The sequence below is a fragment of the Phlebotomus papatasi genome, unplaced genomic scaffold, assembly GCF_024763615.1.
Source record: "Phlebotomus papatasi isolate M1 unplaced genomic scaffold, Ppap_2.1 HiC_scaffold_75, whole genome shotgun sequence".
Classification (NCBI taxonomy): Eukaryota; Metazoa; Arthropoda; class Insecta; order Diptera; family Psychodidae; genus Phlebotomus; species Phlebotomus papatasi.
In genome coordinates, this window is record NW_026604957.1 from 1 (window position 1) to 17039 (window position 17039).

The following is a 17039-nucleotide window of genomic DNA, read 5'->3' on the forward strand; positions in this document are numbered from 1 at the left end:
GATTTTGTAGTGTGGATATTACATCCTCTTTCTTGATACTGGTTAGTTCACAGATTTCGCTAAAAGAAAATTTAAAAAAAAAATGGTAAAGAATTGAGCTGTTCGAAAATTTTCCTGTTAAATAAATCTCTTTCTTACTTGATTGTAATTTGCGGTTTTTCTAATTCTCCGGTGGGCTTCTGGGCCAGTAGAATTTCCAAAATTGTCTGTGCCCAGTAACTCCGATAGGACAGAAGTCCGAGGTCTGACAGTGGCTTCTCAGGTGATCCTGTCTTACCCTCAAATTTGGACAATTCATAACTAAACTCAATAAGTAACTTCCCATATCCTTTCCGTTGAAACGGTGGCATCGTGAGTATACATGCAACATTGTAATCCTCTGTACTTTCCTTCTCCTTGGAAAAGTATCCAACTATATGGAAGCCCCGTGAGTCAAATTCAGTCATCACATAGAAGAGGAACGGATCAGTGTCATAGTAGAGAGTCTTGTGGTCGAGAAAGAGTTTAGCCAGAAGACACAAATTCTGGGCATATACTTTGTTCTTTCGTCCGTCAATTTCAAAAAATGAAATTGTACCCTTGCGATAGATCTCATTGCCGGGCGGGTGCTTGAGATTGCATTTGTTGATGTGCCTCTCTAAACACTTTTTGCTCTTCCGATACTTTAGACAGAATTCACAGATGTAGATGCAGGACATCTGACACAATTCCTGGGGATATGGTGCAAAATACCATGGTTTTATCCGATGTATACCCAACTCAATCATCTCTACATTCTTCATTCTTGTCACCACATCATCATGGTGTGCCACTAAACTGCCAGATTGTCGGGGTGTTTGTTGCTGTGAGCCCTCTTGGGAGTTCTCTTCTACATCCACGGATGGGGTTGTCTGCAACGGAATGTTTAACTGCGCAACAGTGCTCAGCTAAAACATGCACATAGCTAAAGTTTCATAAAATCCTCAAAGAAATACCCCTTTCCGGATATACAGAACAAAAAGAAAATTTCCCGCCCAAAAATTCTTCCAACAAAAAAGTGCAAAACCTCGTTTTAGCTTACAGAAGCTGTGATTCTTTCATTGGAAATTCAAATTGATTAACCCTTAAACGACGAGACACTTTTTACTGACTGAAAATCAACAATAAAAATTAAACTGGGAAACATAATCAATGATAAGTCTTACATCTAACCTTGGAAAGTCTAACAGTCTGATTCGGTGTATTTTGTGCTTCTATGGACGATAGGGACAAAAATAGCCCAAAAATTTAAGTAATTTTTCTGGCAATACCAATGAATAATATTTTTCGCTTTAATGAAAAATATTACTTATGAGTATTGTAGTTTTTATTGCCAGAAGGGTTTTGTTTAAAAATATTAGAAGTATAAAAAAAATCATTTATGAATTTTAGAATTTAAAAATTCACCATTTTTGAGTTTAAATATTTACTACATAGCAAATATAGCTAGAGACTTGCAAAAAAATCCTAGATTCCTTCAACCTTCTACTTTACAATTATGTACAGACATAAGAAAAAAATAACTTTGGGTAGTCAGGAAAAATTGTTTTCTTTACGGTTCACCGGTGTTCCAATCGTCCTTAAAGGGTTAAAGTCTTGACTCTTCATCATGCCAACCTTACTTATTCAAAAGTTTAGGTCCTCAACAAGAAATTAATGGTCGTAAAGGTTTTTTTATAATCTAAAGCTGTTAAGTAAAAAAAAACTTATAAAAGTTCACATGGCTCCGGGAAAATCTCAATCAAGCAAGGGCGTAGCGAGAAAGAAGGGATGTCGTTGCCCCCAACTACTCGGTAAATGAAGGCTTTCAGGCTTCGCACACACTAATGACCTATCTACTTATAAAGCAATATAAATTTTAATAGTCTTATGTTGCACATTTCCTGAAAAAATAGGTCACATTCATTAAAGAAATATAGGAAAAATATGAAGTGTTCGAAGCCAGAAGGTATCTGAAGCTTGAAAGCCTTCCCCTAAATACTAAAAATTATTCAAGAACACTAAGATATATCTCAATTTAAGGGTTTTTTAACCGAAGAAAGCGCCTTTACTGGCTTAGTCTTTTGTTGAATTTCAGAGCTTTTCGAAAAGTTCAAAATCATTCAATTGGAATTAAAATAAATTGGTGGTCATTTTTCTAAAGTAACGTTGCACATATCGAATACTAAAAACTTCGAAATTGTTTTGAACTTCCAAAAATAGTTTTTTAAGAGAACTTTGAGGAAGTTTGTGATCAATTGTTCACAAAAAAATAACTGCAATGTTGCCTTAGAAGAGCTTTTAGAGAATCTCTGAAACTTGCCATATCGTCAAAAATAATCAAATCATAATCAATTTAGAAAGAAAATTAACAAAAGACTTCTCATCAATTTCCCGGCATTTTCTTTAAGAAAGTCTTCTTGATCTCTTTAAAACTTTAAGGACGAGAGGGTCAAAAATTGAGAGGCAGAAAAAAAAAACACTTTTTCTGACTTCTTAGAGCACATATAAGATTAGTTTGGAAGGCCGCAGGAAAAAAATTCTTTAACTTAATGGGTTAACTCTTTAAGGACGAGTGGAACACCGGTGTCCCATAAAGAAAATAATTTTTCCTGACTACCCAAAGTTATTTTTTTCTTATGTCTGTACATAATTGTAAAGTAGAAGGTTGAAGTTATCTAGAATATTTTTTGCAAGTCTCTAGCTATATATGCTATGTAGTAAATATTTAAGCTAAAAAATGGCGAATTTTTAAATTCTCAAATTCATAAATGATTTCATTTATTTTTTATACTTCCAATTTTTTTAAGCAAAGCCCTTTGGCAATAAAATCTACAATATTCATACGTAATATTTTTCATTAAAGCGAAAAATATTAATCATTGGTATTGTTAGAAAAATACTTAAATTTTTGAGCTATTTTTGTCCCTATCGTCCATAGAAGCACAAAATACACCGAATCAGACTCTGTTGGACTTTCCAAGGTTAGATGTAAGACTTATCATTATGTTTCTCAGTTTAATTTTTATTGTTGATTTTCAGTTCGTAAAAAGTGTCTCGTCTTTAAAGGGTTAAGGAAACTATCAGCTTACGATATTCCCAAGATTCATTAAGATTAGCTTTTGAATTGGGTTTTAAAACACATTGAGGAACTTTGGTTTATCGGAATTTTAGGTGGAAATATTCTCGTCTTTATCAAATAATTTAAATTTTATAATGTTTCGGTAAATTCTAAATGAAAGTTCAAGCTACTTTTGATAATCCTTTTTGTTAAATAAAATAAAAGAATTTAACAGCCCAGCGAGCAGCAAATGCTAACCGATTTCAATTCAGCTGAAAACATTTACAGTAGACTCTCACTCAATCGGCTCTTTTTCAATCGGGCGAAAAATTTTGTTGACAATTTTTACGTTTAATTATGAAGCTGATTCGCTCAAATTCACTGTAGTTCTTTCTATTTTATCGTGATTCTTTATAATTGAGTGTTTTTTGTGGAATTTACAAAGGCTTTGACGCTCAAATCTATCGATAAACCGGATGACATTTTGCCCCATACGCCCGATTGAGAGAGAGTCTACTGTATGGCGATTTTTAAGTTAAGTCTAAAGCCTCTTTAATCTAAGAATATTTTTTAGGGTATTATTTTCAAGCTAAAAACGCAATTCCCTCCAAAAAGAGCTGTTAAGATCAATCAGAACGAGGGTTTTGTACCTTTTTTCTCAATTCGTAAAATCCTAAATTAGTTTTTGTATGTGTTTTTAAGAGATTTTTCTTTGCGTTAAAAGCTTTTTTTTAGTTTAGTTTAGGGAATAATCCTTTCAAAATCGGTGGCAGCCAAAATCCCGAATGTTCAAAATCCTAAAAGGGATGAAATTATATGGGGGAAAATGTTTAGAATAATTTCTCAAGACACAGAAGATTTTCTTTTGCCTCCAGCAAGCGCGGGTGCAATCGTGGGAGTAGCTATGACACATTTAAGATTTCTGGATTTTGGCGATTTTGGCTTTCGGGATTTTGACCGGGACCCTTTCAAAATATATTCACCTCAAATACAGACTTTGGATTACAGGGACCTCATTACCTAATTTTCTTCCTAATGAGTTATAAAATAAAAATATTGCTTGAGGTTAAGAATGTATTTAAAAGAAAATTATTCAAAGCATTTGAATATGTTATTGAATTAGGACGCATTCTGTTAAGACTCGAGATATGTGACTCGAAAGAAGAAACGTTTTTAAAAAGTGTTCCAAGGCTTAGCTAGATAGTTTAGGTTTTGAAGTGCTTCTACTTTATAATTATTTACAATAATTATTGAAATTTTAATAATTCGAATAAGCCAAAAACAAAATGTTTTCTACTTGGATACCCAGAATCCCAAAAGAGACGAAAGGGTAAATGAATTAAAAAATAAAATACTTTGTAAATTTTAAATTACTAGAATCAGGTGAAATATTTCTGTCAAATCGAACTTCAAAACAAGTAATAATTAATAATAAATTACGAAAACAACTCGAGCCATCATTTTATCATTTTTTGATCACTAAATTTTCACAGGAGCTCAAATCCGAAATAAAATATTTTCGAAAATTTAAAACCGGACTGATGAAATGTAGCAGAGAGTGACCAAAAATGGACCTCTCTTGATTTTTATTCCTTTATTCTTAACGACGTTTCGAGGATAAATGTTCTCTTCATCAGGTTTACAATTAGAGAAAAAATCACGTACGGGTGGGAAAATTTGCTCCTGCACTTCACTTGGACTTTTTCACAATTTCGCACTGATATGTTTACCATCCAAAAGGCTGACACAGGTAGTTTTCTCTAATTCGAAACCTGATGAAGAGGACATGTATCCTCGAAACGCCACGAAGAATTAAAGATTAAAACTCAAGAGAAGTCTATTTTTCCGTCCACTATCTATAAAAAAAAAGATTCTCAAAAAATTGAATCTTTGCATATGAGCACGATTGGAGACAGTACATTGAACTGCAATATCTCAGTCGTAATGATGAAAGAATCACAGCCAAAATAAAAAGCAAACCTTCCGGAAAGACACCCCAACTCTTTACCTTTCGCTTTCTGTTCATCTTTTTCTGTAGTGCTGCCGCTAGAACAGCACTTCCGTTGACGAGCTCACTGGAGGGTGTGACTGGACTCACGGGTCTCGAAGTATTTCCCGTGGTGGGAACTGTGGGTTGTTTTTTGGGTGTTGTAACACCAGTATTTTGTCCTGTGGTTGAGCCATCTTTTCTGGGAAATTGTACTTTTCTCGTGTCCATAAAATCCTCACTAACCCATTCATCGAGTCTCTTATTAACTGCCAAGAGAGAGAGAGTGGTTGTCAACAAAAATGTTTACAAAACAATATCACCCGGCTTTCCCACTTACAGTCTACATAATGTACATAGAAGAGTTTCTGTTGCTGTCCCATAATGTCCTTAACACTAATTATTTCAGCCAGTGGCCAATCATTTGTCCCATTCATCCGGACTGGGAGTCTACATCCTTCCGTGAGCGATGCCTGGGGAGCACCAAAGCATAATTGTTTGGTTATGTTTACATTCTGTATTACCCTTTCAAATTTAGTGAATTTGTGTTCACCCCCGTGAAAATTTCCACAAATACTTACTGTAGACTCACAAATGGATGATGCATCTTCATCAATATCCATTATTTGCATTGGTTTTCACGGGTTTTTCACCAATTTTGGAGAGAAACAAAAATCTTGTTTTGATGTTTTATAGCTGTCAACTAAGTACCAAAAATTTCCGCTAGAGCTATCGCCCGGGATGAATTTTGCAGTCGCGGTGGAGATCGGGCGGGTTTGCTTTTACGAATGACCTGGACCAATCAGCAAGCACCACATGACATGTCATTGGTCGGTCAGTGTCAAGACGGTTGTATTTTTGGTCAGAAATTTCGTCATGTCGCTGCGTCTTCAATATTCTCTCAAAATTCAATGAAATACTTTTGTGAAACGGGTTCAGTAATACAGTAAATAACTTATAGAAAGTTGAAGTGTTATTTTGTGAGAAATCATGGCAATCGGAATGGTAGATATGGTGCAATTTGCCCAAGATAAAAAGTTCACAGCATTCTTGCTACTTCTTTTCCTGGATCTCTTTATGGATGGTAAGATCATGCCCTCTGTCCTCACACTGATTAGAGCTTTTAGCTTTATTGAAATGACTATTTAATTAGGTGCCGAGTCAGCAACTCAGGCAGAAATTGAGAGACACATCGAGATGGGAGGACAGTACCTGGCCACAGGCCAGTTATCAGACGCCCTCACACACTTCCACGCAGCTGTTGGTGGGAATCATTGATAACCCTCCTTTTTTTAATTTTCTATTTGATTGCTGGGACAGATATGCCTTCAATTTGGTGTAATTAATATTTCAGAGGGGGATCCGTCAAACTACCTGACACTTTTTAAGCGAGGAACGGTTTATTTCGCTCTGGGCAAAGCTAGAAACAGTCTCAGTGATTTCTCTCGGGTTCTAGAGCTAAAGCCAGACTTTACGACAGCTCGAGCACAACGTGGAGTAGTACATCTCAAACTGGGAGACTTTGATAAAGCTGAATTGGATTTCCATAAATCGCTAATGGAGGATCCCTACAATGATGATGTCAACTATTTGTACAGTAAAGTTGATCCTGCCCGAGAACAGTGGAATTCCATTGAGAATTTGATTGCTCGTGGTGACCACAGAACTGCAATAGCCTTCCTCACTCAACTCCTGGAAATTTCACCGTGGAGTGCAAAGTTCCGGGAAACCCGTGCAGATTGCTACATCAATGAGAATGATGTTCTATCTGCAGTTTCTGATCTCAGATCTGTCAATCGTTTGTCCCAGGACAGCACAGGCGGGTCAGTATCATCCTAAATGTATTTTTTTTTCTCTTCAGCATTATTTGCACTGAATTATAATGGGATTTTATGAAAATTCCATTCTGCAGATACTTTCGTCTGGCTGAGCTACTGTACAATCTGGGACATACAGCAGATGCCTTAAAGGAGATCCGTGAGTGTCTCAAGTTGGATCCCGAACATAAAGACTGCTTCCCCTTCTACAAGAAGCTCAAGAAGGTGGAAAAGGCCCTTTCTGATGCCCAATCATATCTGGATGAGCGACAGTACGAGGGATGCGTGGAGTCAGCGGAGAAGGTGTTGAAGTTGGAATCAGATATTCCAATGGTGATCTTCAGTGCAAAGCAATTGCTCTGTTCGTGCCACGTCAAGGATGAACAGTTCACGCAAGCAGTGACAAGATGTCGAGAAGCTCTGGACATTCAGAAGGATCCCAGTGTTCTCTGTGATCGTGCTGAGGCCTACATCGGCACGGAGATGTACGATGATGGTGAGTCAATCAAATATTTATTCTAAAATTTTTATGTGTTTCTCAAATTGGTGAAAGAAATGGAATTCAAAAGACGGATAAACACAAATTCAGTTTTCTCGGTGAAAAATGTTCCCGGCATTTAGGTCGTTAGGGGAGAATAGGGCAGTACGGTCATGCATAATTTTCGAAAATATAAAATATTGAGATAATAAATTAATTTATAAGAAATATGCTTAGGGTAAGTGTGCCAAATTCCGGCCAGCTTGCAATTCCGGCCACCTTTTTTGTTCCTCGAATGTCCATGAATTTTTATTTTATACATACCGTAGAGATTGTACAATGCAAAAGAATAACAAAAAATGTAGCTTCGACAAACGAGATGACGTTAAAAAGATATTAGAAGAATTCCCGAAGGGCAAGGAACTATGAGAATGAAGGTGGCCGAAATAGGGCACCAAAGCTATGTCTACATTTTTATTAATTTTAAAATATATTAAGAATGATTTTAAAGTAAATAAAGACGATAAACTGTCTACAAGGTTCTAAGCAACACATCTTAAGTAGAAGGAATGAAAAAATCAATCTCTATTAAAGATATTACATTTCAAACTTGAGACTTTGGCGCTTGCATGCAACTATGCCGAAACTTGGCACACTTACCCTATTCAAGGGAAACTAGTTAGACTTTGTTGCCATAAGCATTTCGCAAATCAGAACCATCAGAACATTATTATTATTAATTGTGTCGAGGCCTAAAATTAAGGTTATCTTGTCCAAAAACGGGCCACGTCAATGGCAAACGGACTTGCCAATATCAAATCTCTGGTTCGGTATGAGGCATGGGACAACGGACAATAACACAATTGGGAGGGGGGGGGGTAGTTTCAGGACATTGATTTAATAAGACATTTATTTTTAATGGTTTTTAAAAAGTTGTAATAAAAGATTAGAACATTAAAGAATGAAACAGCAAAACTGTCTTCATGCAAGGGAAATTTTAAATTAAAGCATGAAAGAAATCGAGATAAAAGATTTTGATTAAAATAGACAACATGGAGCACCATAATAATTCATTGATCAAAATCTAAATTCACATTATTCCTCTAACATAGTTATCATGAACAACAATCTCAAGATTTACCAAAAAAAATCGTATAAAACGGGATTGCAGTCAGGCTAGATTATTGAGTTTGCAACAGATCAATAAACTGCTGACCTTATAAGAGTTAACTTAAGGAAATAGTCAAAGATAATTTTTTTTTATTAAAATTTGCTCTTTTTGCTCATTACTGTTAATTAATTCTTAAATTTCTTTTGTTTTTGTATTTTTTTTCTCTTTTGTTTTTTTCCCTCTTCTTTTTTTTTCTTTTATTTATTTTCACAATTGTAAAAGAGATGTCCCTATTATTGTGAATACATAGTAATAATTAATAATAATAGTTATTATTAAAGCTAAAAGTTTTAACATTTTTGTTTTATTTTTGTGATTAAAATTCGATTGATAGTGTAGGCCGTAATCTAGTTATCCAATTTCACTGTGTTTGGATGACAAATGCTCATTCGAATATTTAAAATTAAATGCAAACTATGATTTTAGAGATAATGTATTTCTGCGCAATTGATATCTAAAATTCGAATTTCGAATTGCTGCCGGGAAAGAATTTTTATTCACTTATATTCTTCAATGACGTGGAAAAAGCTAGTGATAAGCCTAGATCAGCTTATTGTAGGTGAGATTCTTAATGTGATCCAACTCGAAATGCATGCAAATTCAATTTAGAGCTGAGATTGGGGGACGCCATTCAGTTATATTGAATCAAATTCGTGAAATTATACAAATTTTTTATTTAAACCAAAATATCAAGGATTTGGATGGACTGACAGAAAAGTGATATATGGGTGTAATGTAGACCAGAATGTTCTCTATAATTTTGCCGTAGAATATGATCTCATCGATTAATCAGAAGCCGAGATAATCGAGGTTGTTTGTTTCTCATCTCGTTTATTCGACCAGAGCGCCCCAAGTGTTTATTTGATGAACTTCGACTATATCAAAGAATTGTTGTATTTTGTGAGGCTTTCCATTTAAAACCCTATTTTAAGTGTCTTGATCTTGGTCGAGTAGAAGCAGTCAAATTGACATCTGAGGGGTTTTTCAAAGCGTTATTATGGGAAAAATGATTTTTTTCGCACTGAAACGACAAAATCGAACAGATGACATTGTCTGAACAAAAAATTATGTTTGGACGAAATATAGATATAAAATATCCTTTACAATTATGCCGAAGTAATCATCAAAATTGGTTAAGCACGTATAGAGATAATTGAGGTTATGTGTTATGAAAATGGTTTTCCCGACTGTGGCGCCTCTAGCGTTGGTCCTACGAAGTTTAAATGCTCTAGAAAGTTGAAGTGCTTTGCGATTCCTTTAATACGCGCGCTAACACTTCAAAATCGGCCTAATCGAACCGGAGATAGGGGGAGGTGGGGCTACTTTGAGCTGTGGGGCTAGATACGACTTTTCTGCCTATTTCTAAATTAATCTGGGCCTTACAATTATTTTATTTAAATCCACAACTATTTTGTGCAGGAGTCTATCAACATTTCACTTTTCCATACGTTTTTGCATAGAGGCACTGAAGACTAAAGAGAATTGACTTATCAGTCTGATATACCTATTTCGGAATCGTACATTAACAACTATACAAAAATATATATTTTAAAATGTTCGCCGAAATAATAGAGTTTAAATTTTGACGCTATCGCAGCGCCACTTGTGGTGACCTTTTGAACCTTTATGTGAAAGGGCTCATCGAGACGAAACCAAAAACCCAGTCAAAATGTTAAATTAGAACCGGAGATAGAGGCCGGTCAATTTTCGATCTTTGACCCCTTATAGCTCGGGTCAGGGGTTATGGATCGACTTAAGTATTTTTTTGTTTGATAGGTATAATCAACGGCTACAACATACTAAAATTTCAGCCCGATACATAAAGGAATTTCTGAGTTATTTAACTTAGAAAATTGAAAAATCTTCTTTTTAAAAATAACGCCTCTAGCGGTAGTTTTATGAACTTGTGATGTTAGAAGGGGAAGTGGCATTTCACGAGAGCTTTCCAAAAAGCCCTCACGTTTTAAATTCTGATAATTAGAACCGGAGTCATGGCCATTTTAACTCTTTCGTCTCTTTTGGGACTCTAGTACCCAAAGAAGCATATGAATATTCTATGAAAAACAATGTTTTTTAATTATTCAGAAGTGATTCTTGTGGATGATTACAAACTATAAGGATGTCCAAATGTGAGATATTTTTTGTAGGACCTCAATTAATTCCTGAGCTTAGATATTTTTGATTAAAAATTGTGAAATTGGCTTGCAGCATATCGTCGGTAGCCTCAGCAACTGTGCTAAGTGCATCTGTTTTGTGTCTGCATTCATTGCAAACGCCGCGCAGCGATGCGTTGCTTACAACGAATGCTGACACAAAGCAAATGCAGTTAGCACAGTTGCTGAGGCAATCGACGATATGCTGCGGTCCGGAAAGAGTTAAGAGTTTTTTTTTTTTTGAACCCTTACAGCTCTTTTAACCCTTTAAGGACGAGAGGGTCAAAAAATGGGGGTCGGAAAAAAAATTTCTGGCTTTTTAATGCAAGATACAACTTTAGATGATCGTAGGAAAAATTTCATTTTTGGGTCACCGGTGACCCAATTGTCCTTAAAGGGTTAACCCATTCCTTATCATGGTCTTATACAGGGGAGTGAGACTAGCTCTGAAAAATGCGAGCGATTTTAGTGTACATTTTTTTCCTGTTTTCGTGCACATTTCACAAGATATCTCCAAAACTACGTAGGTTACCAATTTATGGTTTTCGGTTGCCTGTTCGTTAATAAATTGCCTTAGTAATTGTATTAGTAGTTTTTGATAATTCATTCTACAATGACAGAAAACAGTTAATAAACTCAAAAGTTTTTTCGACACGCTAGAAACATATGGGAAATATAGGAAATGTCAGTATAATACATCATACGCAAATTGAATGATTTTAAATGATTTATTCCTGGGCAATTTTTATCCGAATTGCTGTCGGGAATAGATTTTAATAGTAACTTTAGTTCTTCATTTTTTTGAGAAAAATACTTAGTCCGACAGAGATGGGAATACATTTTGTTATTGTTTTCTTACTTCGCGGAAGCTCATGCAAGTTTTTTTTCTCAAAATAGCGAACGGAAAATTTGACATCCCGTCGACTTTGTTAAAATTGGCCTCTTTTCTCTTTCCTGATTTGAATTCTAGTTACCAATTTGTTTTCTTAGATAGTTACTCTATCTAAATCTAAAGCAATAGAGTTTGTAATTAATTAATGTACAGAATTTAAATTCAGTGACCGTTAAGACATGTGTTTGACAGGGGCTCCCCGTGCCCCCAAATGAGATTTTTTTTTCCTTTCAAAAAATTCATCTATTAATCTGTAGAAATCTAATCCCAAAATATGAACATTCTATCTCAAATATTTCTGGTACATTGACTGAATGGGTTAATGTAAAAATTTTAATATAAGAATTTTCATTATTATTTTTTATTAAAAAAAGAAATATGCTAAATAATTATTATATATAATTGTATTTGTACAAAATGGCCATAAGGCCCGTGTACAATAAAGAAATTAATTAATTAATTATAATACAGTGATATTTCTTCTCCACCAGTTTTTTTTCGTAAATTTCTATATCTGTTAGCTTAACTTAGAATTAATTGTCATAAAATTATAATTTAAGAATGATTAGGGTAAGTGTGCCAAATTTCGGCATAGTTGCATGCAATCGTCAAAGTCTAAAGTTTGAAATGTAATATTTTAAAATCAAATTGATTTTTTTTAATTCTTTTTTTCTTAAAGAGTGTTTCTTGGAACCTTGTAAAGAGTTTACCGTCTTTATTTACTCTAAAATCATTCTTAATACATTTTAAAATTAATAAAAATATAGACATAGCTTTGGTGCCCTATTTCGGCCACCTCCATTCTCATAGTTCCTTGCCCTTCGGGAATTCTTCCAATATCTTTTTCACGTCATCTCATTTGTCGAAGCTACATTTTTTGTTATTCTTTTGCATTGCATAATCTCTAGAGTACGTAAAATCTAAAAGTTCATGGAAATTCGAGGAACAAAAAAGGTGGCCGAAATTGCAAGCTGGCCGGAATTTCGCACACTTACCCTACCTTCAAGCAAATCTAAAACAATTAAAATTAAAAATTTGCTTTGCCAGAATTCTTGGAAATAATTAGTAGGATTCAATGGGTTTTGGATTGTTACATCTTGCTAATGAGTTTGTTTAACAAGGGAAATGAAAAAGATTATTTTAATCAATTTGAGTCTTACACGAATGCTGTATATAAATTATCCAATAAGAGAAATTATAATTTTCTTGTAGGTAGAGTGAATTGATTATTGTTTTCTTGTTCTTGCAGCCATCAGGGATTATCAAGCAGCCATTAATATCGATGAACATCTTCAGAGGGCCAAAGAGGGTCTCGAGAGGGCGAAACGCCTGCAGAAGCAATCAGAGAGAAGAGACTACTACAAGATCCTCAATGTAAAACGATCAGCCACAAAGCAAGAGATTGTTAAGGCTTACAGGAAGGCTGCTCAGAAGTGGCATCCGGATAATTTTCAGGGTGATGAGAAGAAGATTGCTGAGAAGAAATTTATTGATATTGCAGCAGCGAAGGAAGTGTTGACGGATCCGGAGAAGAGGCAACAATTTGACAATGGTGAAGATCCACTGGATCCTGAAGGTGGTAATAATCAATATGGTGGCTTCCGGGGTGGAAATCCCTTCCATCATTTCCACCATGGATCACCGTTTCAGTTCAAATTTCACTTCAACTAATCACAAGAGGCCACATTGCTGGAGGGGAGGGGGGGGCGTAGGTGTGTGTGTGTGTGAGTGTGGGTGGTGTCTCCTCTCTCCAATCCACCCAAGACCAACTGTATAATATATTATACTTTGCCTGAGGAAATCCCACACTCAAGCTTAAATTATTTTTCTTTTTGGATTTTCAAGCATAACAAGAGAAAAAAAAAGTAATATCAAGTCAGGATTTTAAGTGTCTGTGCTGAGCAAAAGAGTATGACTGTGAGGAATGAGTGTGAATCTTGGATAATCTATGTACATAAAAAAAAAAATAAATAATAAAATTTGTTAAGTAACGCAAATTTATTTTTTGTTTAGTTTACGAGGGTAAATTCACAAGAGAACATTTAGTAAATATTATGAGGAAAAAAAAAATACTTCAAAGCTCTCGAAAAAAAAGGAACTAGAATGGAGGGAACATATTAAAAGAATCTCAGCTATTTGAGTAATGTTGAATGATGATTTACTTCCTGGTCAGGGAATAGGCAATGGTGCCAGAATCATTTGAGTTCACCTCAAGTTTGATCTTCTTGTACTTGGCAGCTAGTTTCATGGCTGCTGGAACGTGCTCATTGCACTCGAGACCGTAAACGGTTTTGGATTTATCCTTGCCACACATGAAAGTCTTCAGAATGTGATCGAAGGTGGCCACAAACATGGAATGATTGTTCTCAACACCGTCGTCACCTTTGTCCACTGCACGGCACACAGTTTTTCCTATAGCATCCATGTCGCAAGCTTTGTGGAAAATCTGGAAGAGCTTCTTATATTCATCCAGAACTTCTGGAGCGTTACCAATGCACTCTTCGGCCTTGGTGAGAAATACAAAAGACTCTTGGATATCATTGAGCATACGATTGGCTCGAGCTGCATGCAGATAGATCTTGCCCATGAGAACATTCGAAACAGAAACAGCTTCACTCATCAGCAAATTCACAGCATTGATTAGCATCAGATAGGCAAATTCTGCCTGTTCCAACTTGTTGTACGTCATTCCAGCGTAGAGGTACATTTTAAGGAGCAGCTCCAGTCGCTTATTATTGTCAGTTTCGGTCTGCACGAGGACATTCCTCAGAAGGCTCACGACTTCCGTGTACATATCGGCAGCCACTCGATAAAACTGTGCAGTGAAGGCATCTTTGCCCTTGTCACGTAGCTCCTGAACCAGCCTCATGGTCTCAGGGTAGTTGTTGTGAAGCCTCACCCGGTCCTGCTTCACCATTACATCAGCCACTCGAATCACTTCAATTATAAACATTACATTCCTTGTCACCGGTGGATTGCCATTCTTCTGCTCACTCATGATAAATTCTGCTTTCTCCTGATTTCGCATCGATCGTACGGCCTTCTCAAAGCCCAGCAGAAGCCCACAATTGCTCCCCAGGACAAAAGTATACGGCTTCTGTGCAATGTACGTTGAATCACACAGTTCAATTTTATCGCTATCCAGCATTTGACCGTACTTGACGTACTGAATTGTAATCTCAGGTTTATCCTTAGTGACACTCCCAAAGCCCTCACTAATAACTTTCTTGCAGATTCCGCCCCCAATATTCTCCATTTCCGAACGGATCTCATCAAGAGATTTTTTCGGCTTCATTTCCATGTCCACAATGGACATTGAAAGATGAATTTCAAGGATGGATTTTCTCTGCCACCTTCCTCGCATCTTATCAAGCTTCTCCGGACACAGTGGCTTACCCACTCCGAGCGGAATATTCAAGCCGAACATCGCGTCGAACAAGTGCCTCTCAATAGAATCCATATTTTACAATGTAGAGATCGTTTTTCACACAAAATACCAAAGTTTTCACGCAGACTTTACTGCAATGGCGTCGAACACCTTTTATCGTTTGCGGTACTTTTTCCCTCATTATAGGATAGAAAAATAAATTTAGTCTTCTCCAAATCAATTTCATTGACATTTTTGATAGTGTTTCTCCACTGAGATTTATCAACCCTACTACAGTTAAGAAGCTTCCATGTGTATACACAGTCAATAGATTCATATTAGGTGAGATTCTTAACAATCTCACCTACTATAATCCTAACAAAATCTCATGTCCTCCGATTGGCCCTAAACTTTGCCAGAATGTGTTTTGACACTTCCTGATCACGAATATATGGATGGCTAAAAACCGTTCCCGTCCGTCCGCCCGTCCGTCCGCCCGTCCGTCCGTCCGTCCGTCCGTCCGTCCGTCCGTCCGGCCGCTCTTTGGAGCTTAATAGCTCCTAAACTAAAAGAGATATCGACTTGCGGTTTTCGGCAAAGGTTATATATCGCATGAAAATTGCAACTTGGTGCATTGACCCCCCACCCCCCACCCCTCCATTCAACATTTTGAATACCCCCCTTTTTTTGTTTTCTTAATGGCTCCGCCCCTATGGCATCGATCGGGCTCAAATTTTAGAATGTTATAGCTGGGCCTTAGGGCTTTCCATCAATACCAAACTTAAGGTCCCCCGACCCCCCTGACCCGAGCTATAAGGGTCCAAAAAAAATTCTTAAAATGGCCATAACTCCGGTTCTAATTGTCAGAATTTAAAAAATGGGGGCTTTTTGGAAAGCTTTCGTGAAATGCCACTTCTCGTTCTAACATCGCAAGTTCGTAAAACCACCGCTAGGGGCGCTGTTATTAAAAAGAAAATTTTTAAATTTTAAAAGTTAAATAACTCAAAAATTCCTTATGCAATCGGGCTGAAATTTTAGTATGTTGTAGCCGTTGATTATACCTATCAAACAAAAAAAAACTTAAGTCGATCCATAACCCCTGACCCGAGCTATAAGGGGTCAAAGTTCGAATATTGTCCGGCCTCTATCTCCGGTTCTAATTAACATAGCGACCTAAATTTTACCTTTTTGGTTTCGTCTCGATGAGCACTTTCAGATGGAAGTTCAAAAAACTCCCCATAGGTGGCGCTGCGATAGCGTCAAAATTCATCGAAATTCAAAATCTTTTTTCTCAAAAATTCCTTTGAGCAAGTTAATGAAATTTTAGTATGTTGTAGTCCAGTCTAGAACGTTTCCAAAATGGTGCGTAAGTGCGCTGTGGTTAAAACAGAACCGGAGATATGAGGGGTCAAAGTTCACGAAATTCAAAAAATCATATCTCCGGTTCTATATGACCGATTTTGATGAATGAGGGCTTAAACGAAAGATCTCACCAAATGCTACAACTTTCTAGAATATTTGAACCTCGTGGGACCAACACCAGGGGCGCCACAGTCGAAAAACCAATTTCAATATCACATAACCTCAATTATCTCGACTGTCGCTGAACCGATTTTGATGATTACTTCAACACAATTTTAGAGGACATTTGTCTCTACATTTCGTACATAAATCATTTTCCGCTCAGACTACGCTATCACTCCGATTTTGCCGTTTAAGTGTGAAAAAATTGATTTTTCCCATAATAACGCTTTGAAATCACTCAGATGCCAATTTGACTGCCTCTACTCCACCAAGACACTTAAAATATGGTTTTAAATGGAAAGTCCCATAAAATACAACAATTCTTTGATATAGTTGAAGTTCAACAAATGACTACTTGGGGCACTCTGGATGAAAAAACAAGTTAAGAAACAAAAAACCTCGCTTATCTTGGCTTCTGAGTAATCGATGAGATCATGTTCTATGGGAAAGTTATAGAGAACATTCTGGTCTACATTTCACCCATATATCACTTTTCTGTCACTCCATCCAAATCCATGATATTTTGGTTTAAATACAAAATTTGTATAATTTCACGAATTTGATTCAAGATAACTGAATGGCGTCCCACAAC

General features: G+C 36.3%; 3 protein-coding genes across 3 annotated transcripts; 1 reads left to right on the top strand and 2 right to left on the bottom strand.

The window, feature by feature from the left end:
* Window positions 1–134: 134 nt before the first annotated feature.
* LOC129809371 (histone acetyltransferase Tip60-like) lies at window positions 135–5769 on the bottom strand. Its single transcript, XM_055859181.1, has 4 exons — window positions 5627–5769; window positions 5386–5518; window positions 5067–5314; window positions 135–926 (listed from the first exon to the last, which is right to left on the bottom strand). The coding sequence occupies exons 1-4, from the start codon at window positions 5675–5677 to the stop codon at window positions 135–137; spliced, it is 1224 nt and encodes a 407-aa protein (XP_055715156.1). The 5' UTR covers window positions 5678–5769.
* Window positions 5770–5834: 65 nt separating this feature from the next.
* On the top strand, window positions 5835–13553 carry LOC129809369 (dnaJ homolog subfamily C member 3-like). Its single transcript, XM_055859179.1, has 5 exons — window positions 5835–6129; window positions 6199–6309; window positions 6400–6868; window positions 6958–7358; window positions 12806–13553. The coding sequence occupies exons 1-5, from the start codon at window positions 6036–6038 to the stop codon at window positions 13225–13227; spliced, it is 1497 nt and encodes a 498-aa protein (XP_055715154.1). The 5' UTR covers window positions 5835–6035; the 3' UTR covers window positions 13228–13553.
* An 89-nt stretch (window positions 13554–13642) lies between these two features.
* Window positions 13643–15111, bottom strand: LOC129809370 (uncharacterized). Its single transcript, XM_055859180.1, has one exon. The coding sequence runs from the start codon at window positions 15014–15016 to the stop codon at window positions 13715–13717; it is 1302 nt and encodes a 433-aa protein (XP_055715155.1). The 5' UTR covers window positions 15017–15111; the 3' UTR covers window positions 13643–13714.
* Between the last annotated feature and the right edge of the window lie 1928 nt (window positions 15112–17039).

What these genes read in the sequence shown, in the direction of transcription:
- LOC129809370 (XM_055859180.1), bottom strand. Translation starts at nt 15,016, where the DNA reads ATGGATTCTATTGAGAGGCACTTGTTCGACGCGATGTTCGGCTTGAAT.
- LOC129809371 (XM_055859181.1), bottom strand. Translation starts at nt 5,677, where the DNA reads ATGCAAATAATGGATATTGATGAAGATGCATCATCCATTTGTGAGTCT. An exon ending in CTATGTACATTATGTAGACT is followed by an intron (nt 5,315 to 5,385) that starts GTAAGTGGGAAA and finishes CTCTCTTGGCAG; the next exon opens with TTAATAAGAGACTCGATGAA. An exon ending in AGATGAACAGAAAGCGAAAG is followed by an intron (nt 927 to 5,066) that starts GTAAAGAGTTGG and finishes TGCATGTTTTAG; the next exon opens with CTGAGCACTGTTGCGCAGTT.
- LOC129809369 (XM_055859179.1), top strand. Translation starts at nt 6,036, where the DNA reads ATGGCAATCGGAATGGTAGATATGGTGCAATTTGCCCAAGATAAAAAG. An exon ending in TCCCAGGACAGCACAGGCGG is followed by an intron (nt 6,869 to 6,957) that starts GTCAGTATCATC and finishes TCCATTCTGCAG; the next exon opens with ATACTTTCGTCTGGCTGAGC. An exon ending in CACGGAGATGTACGATGATG is followed by an intron (nt 7,359 to 12,805) that starts GTGAGTCAATCA and finishes TTGTTCTTGCAG; the next exon opens with CCATCAGGGATTATCAAGCA.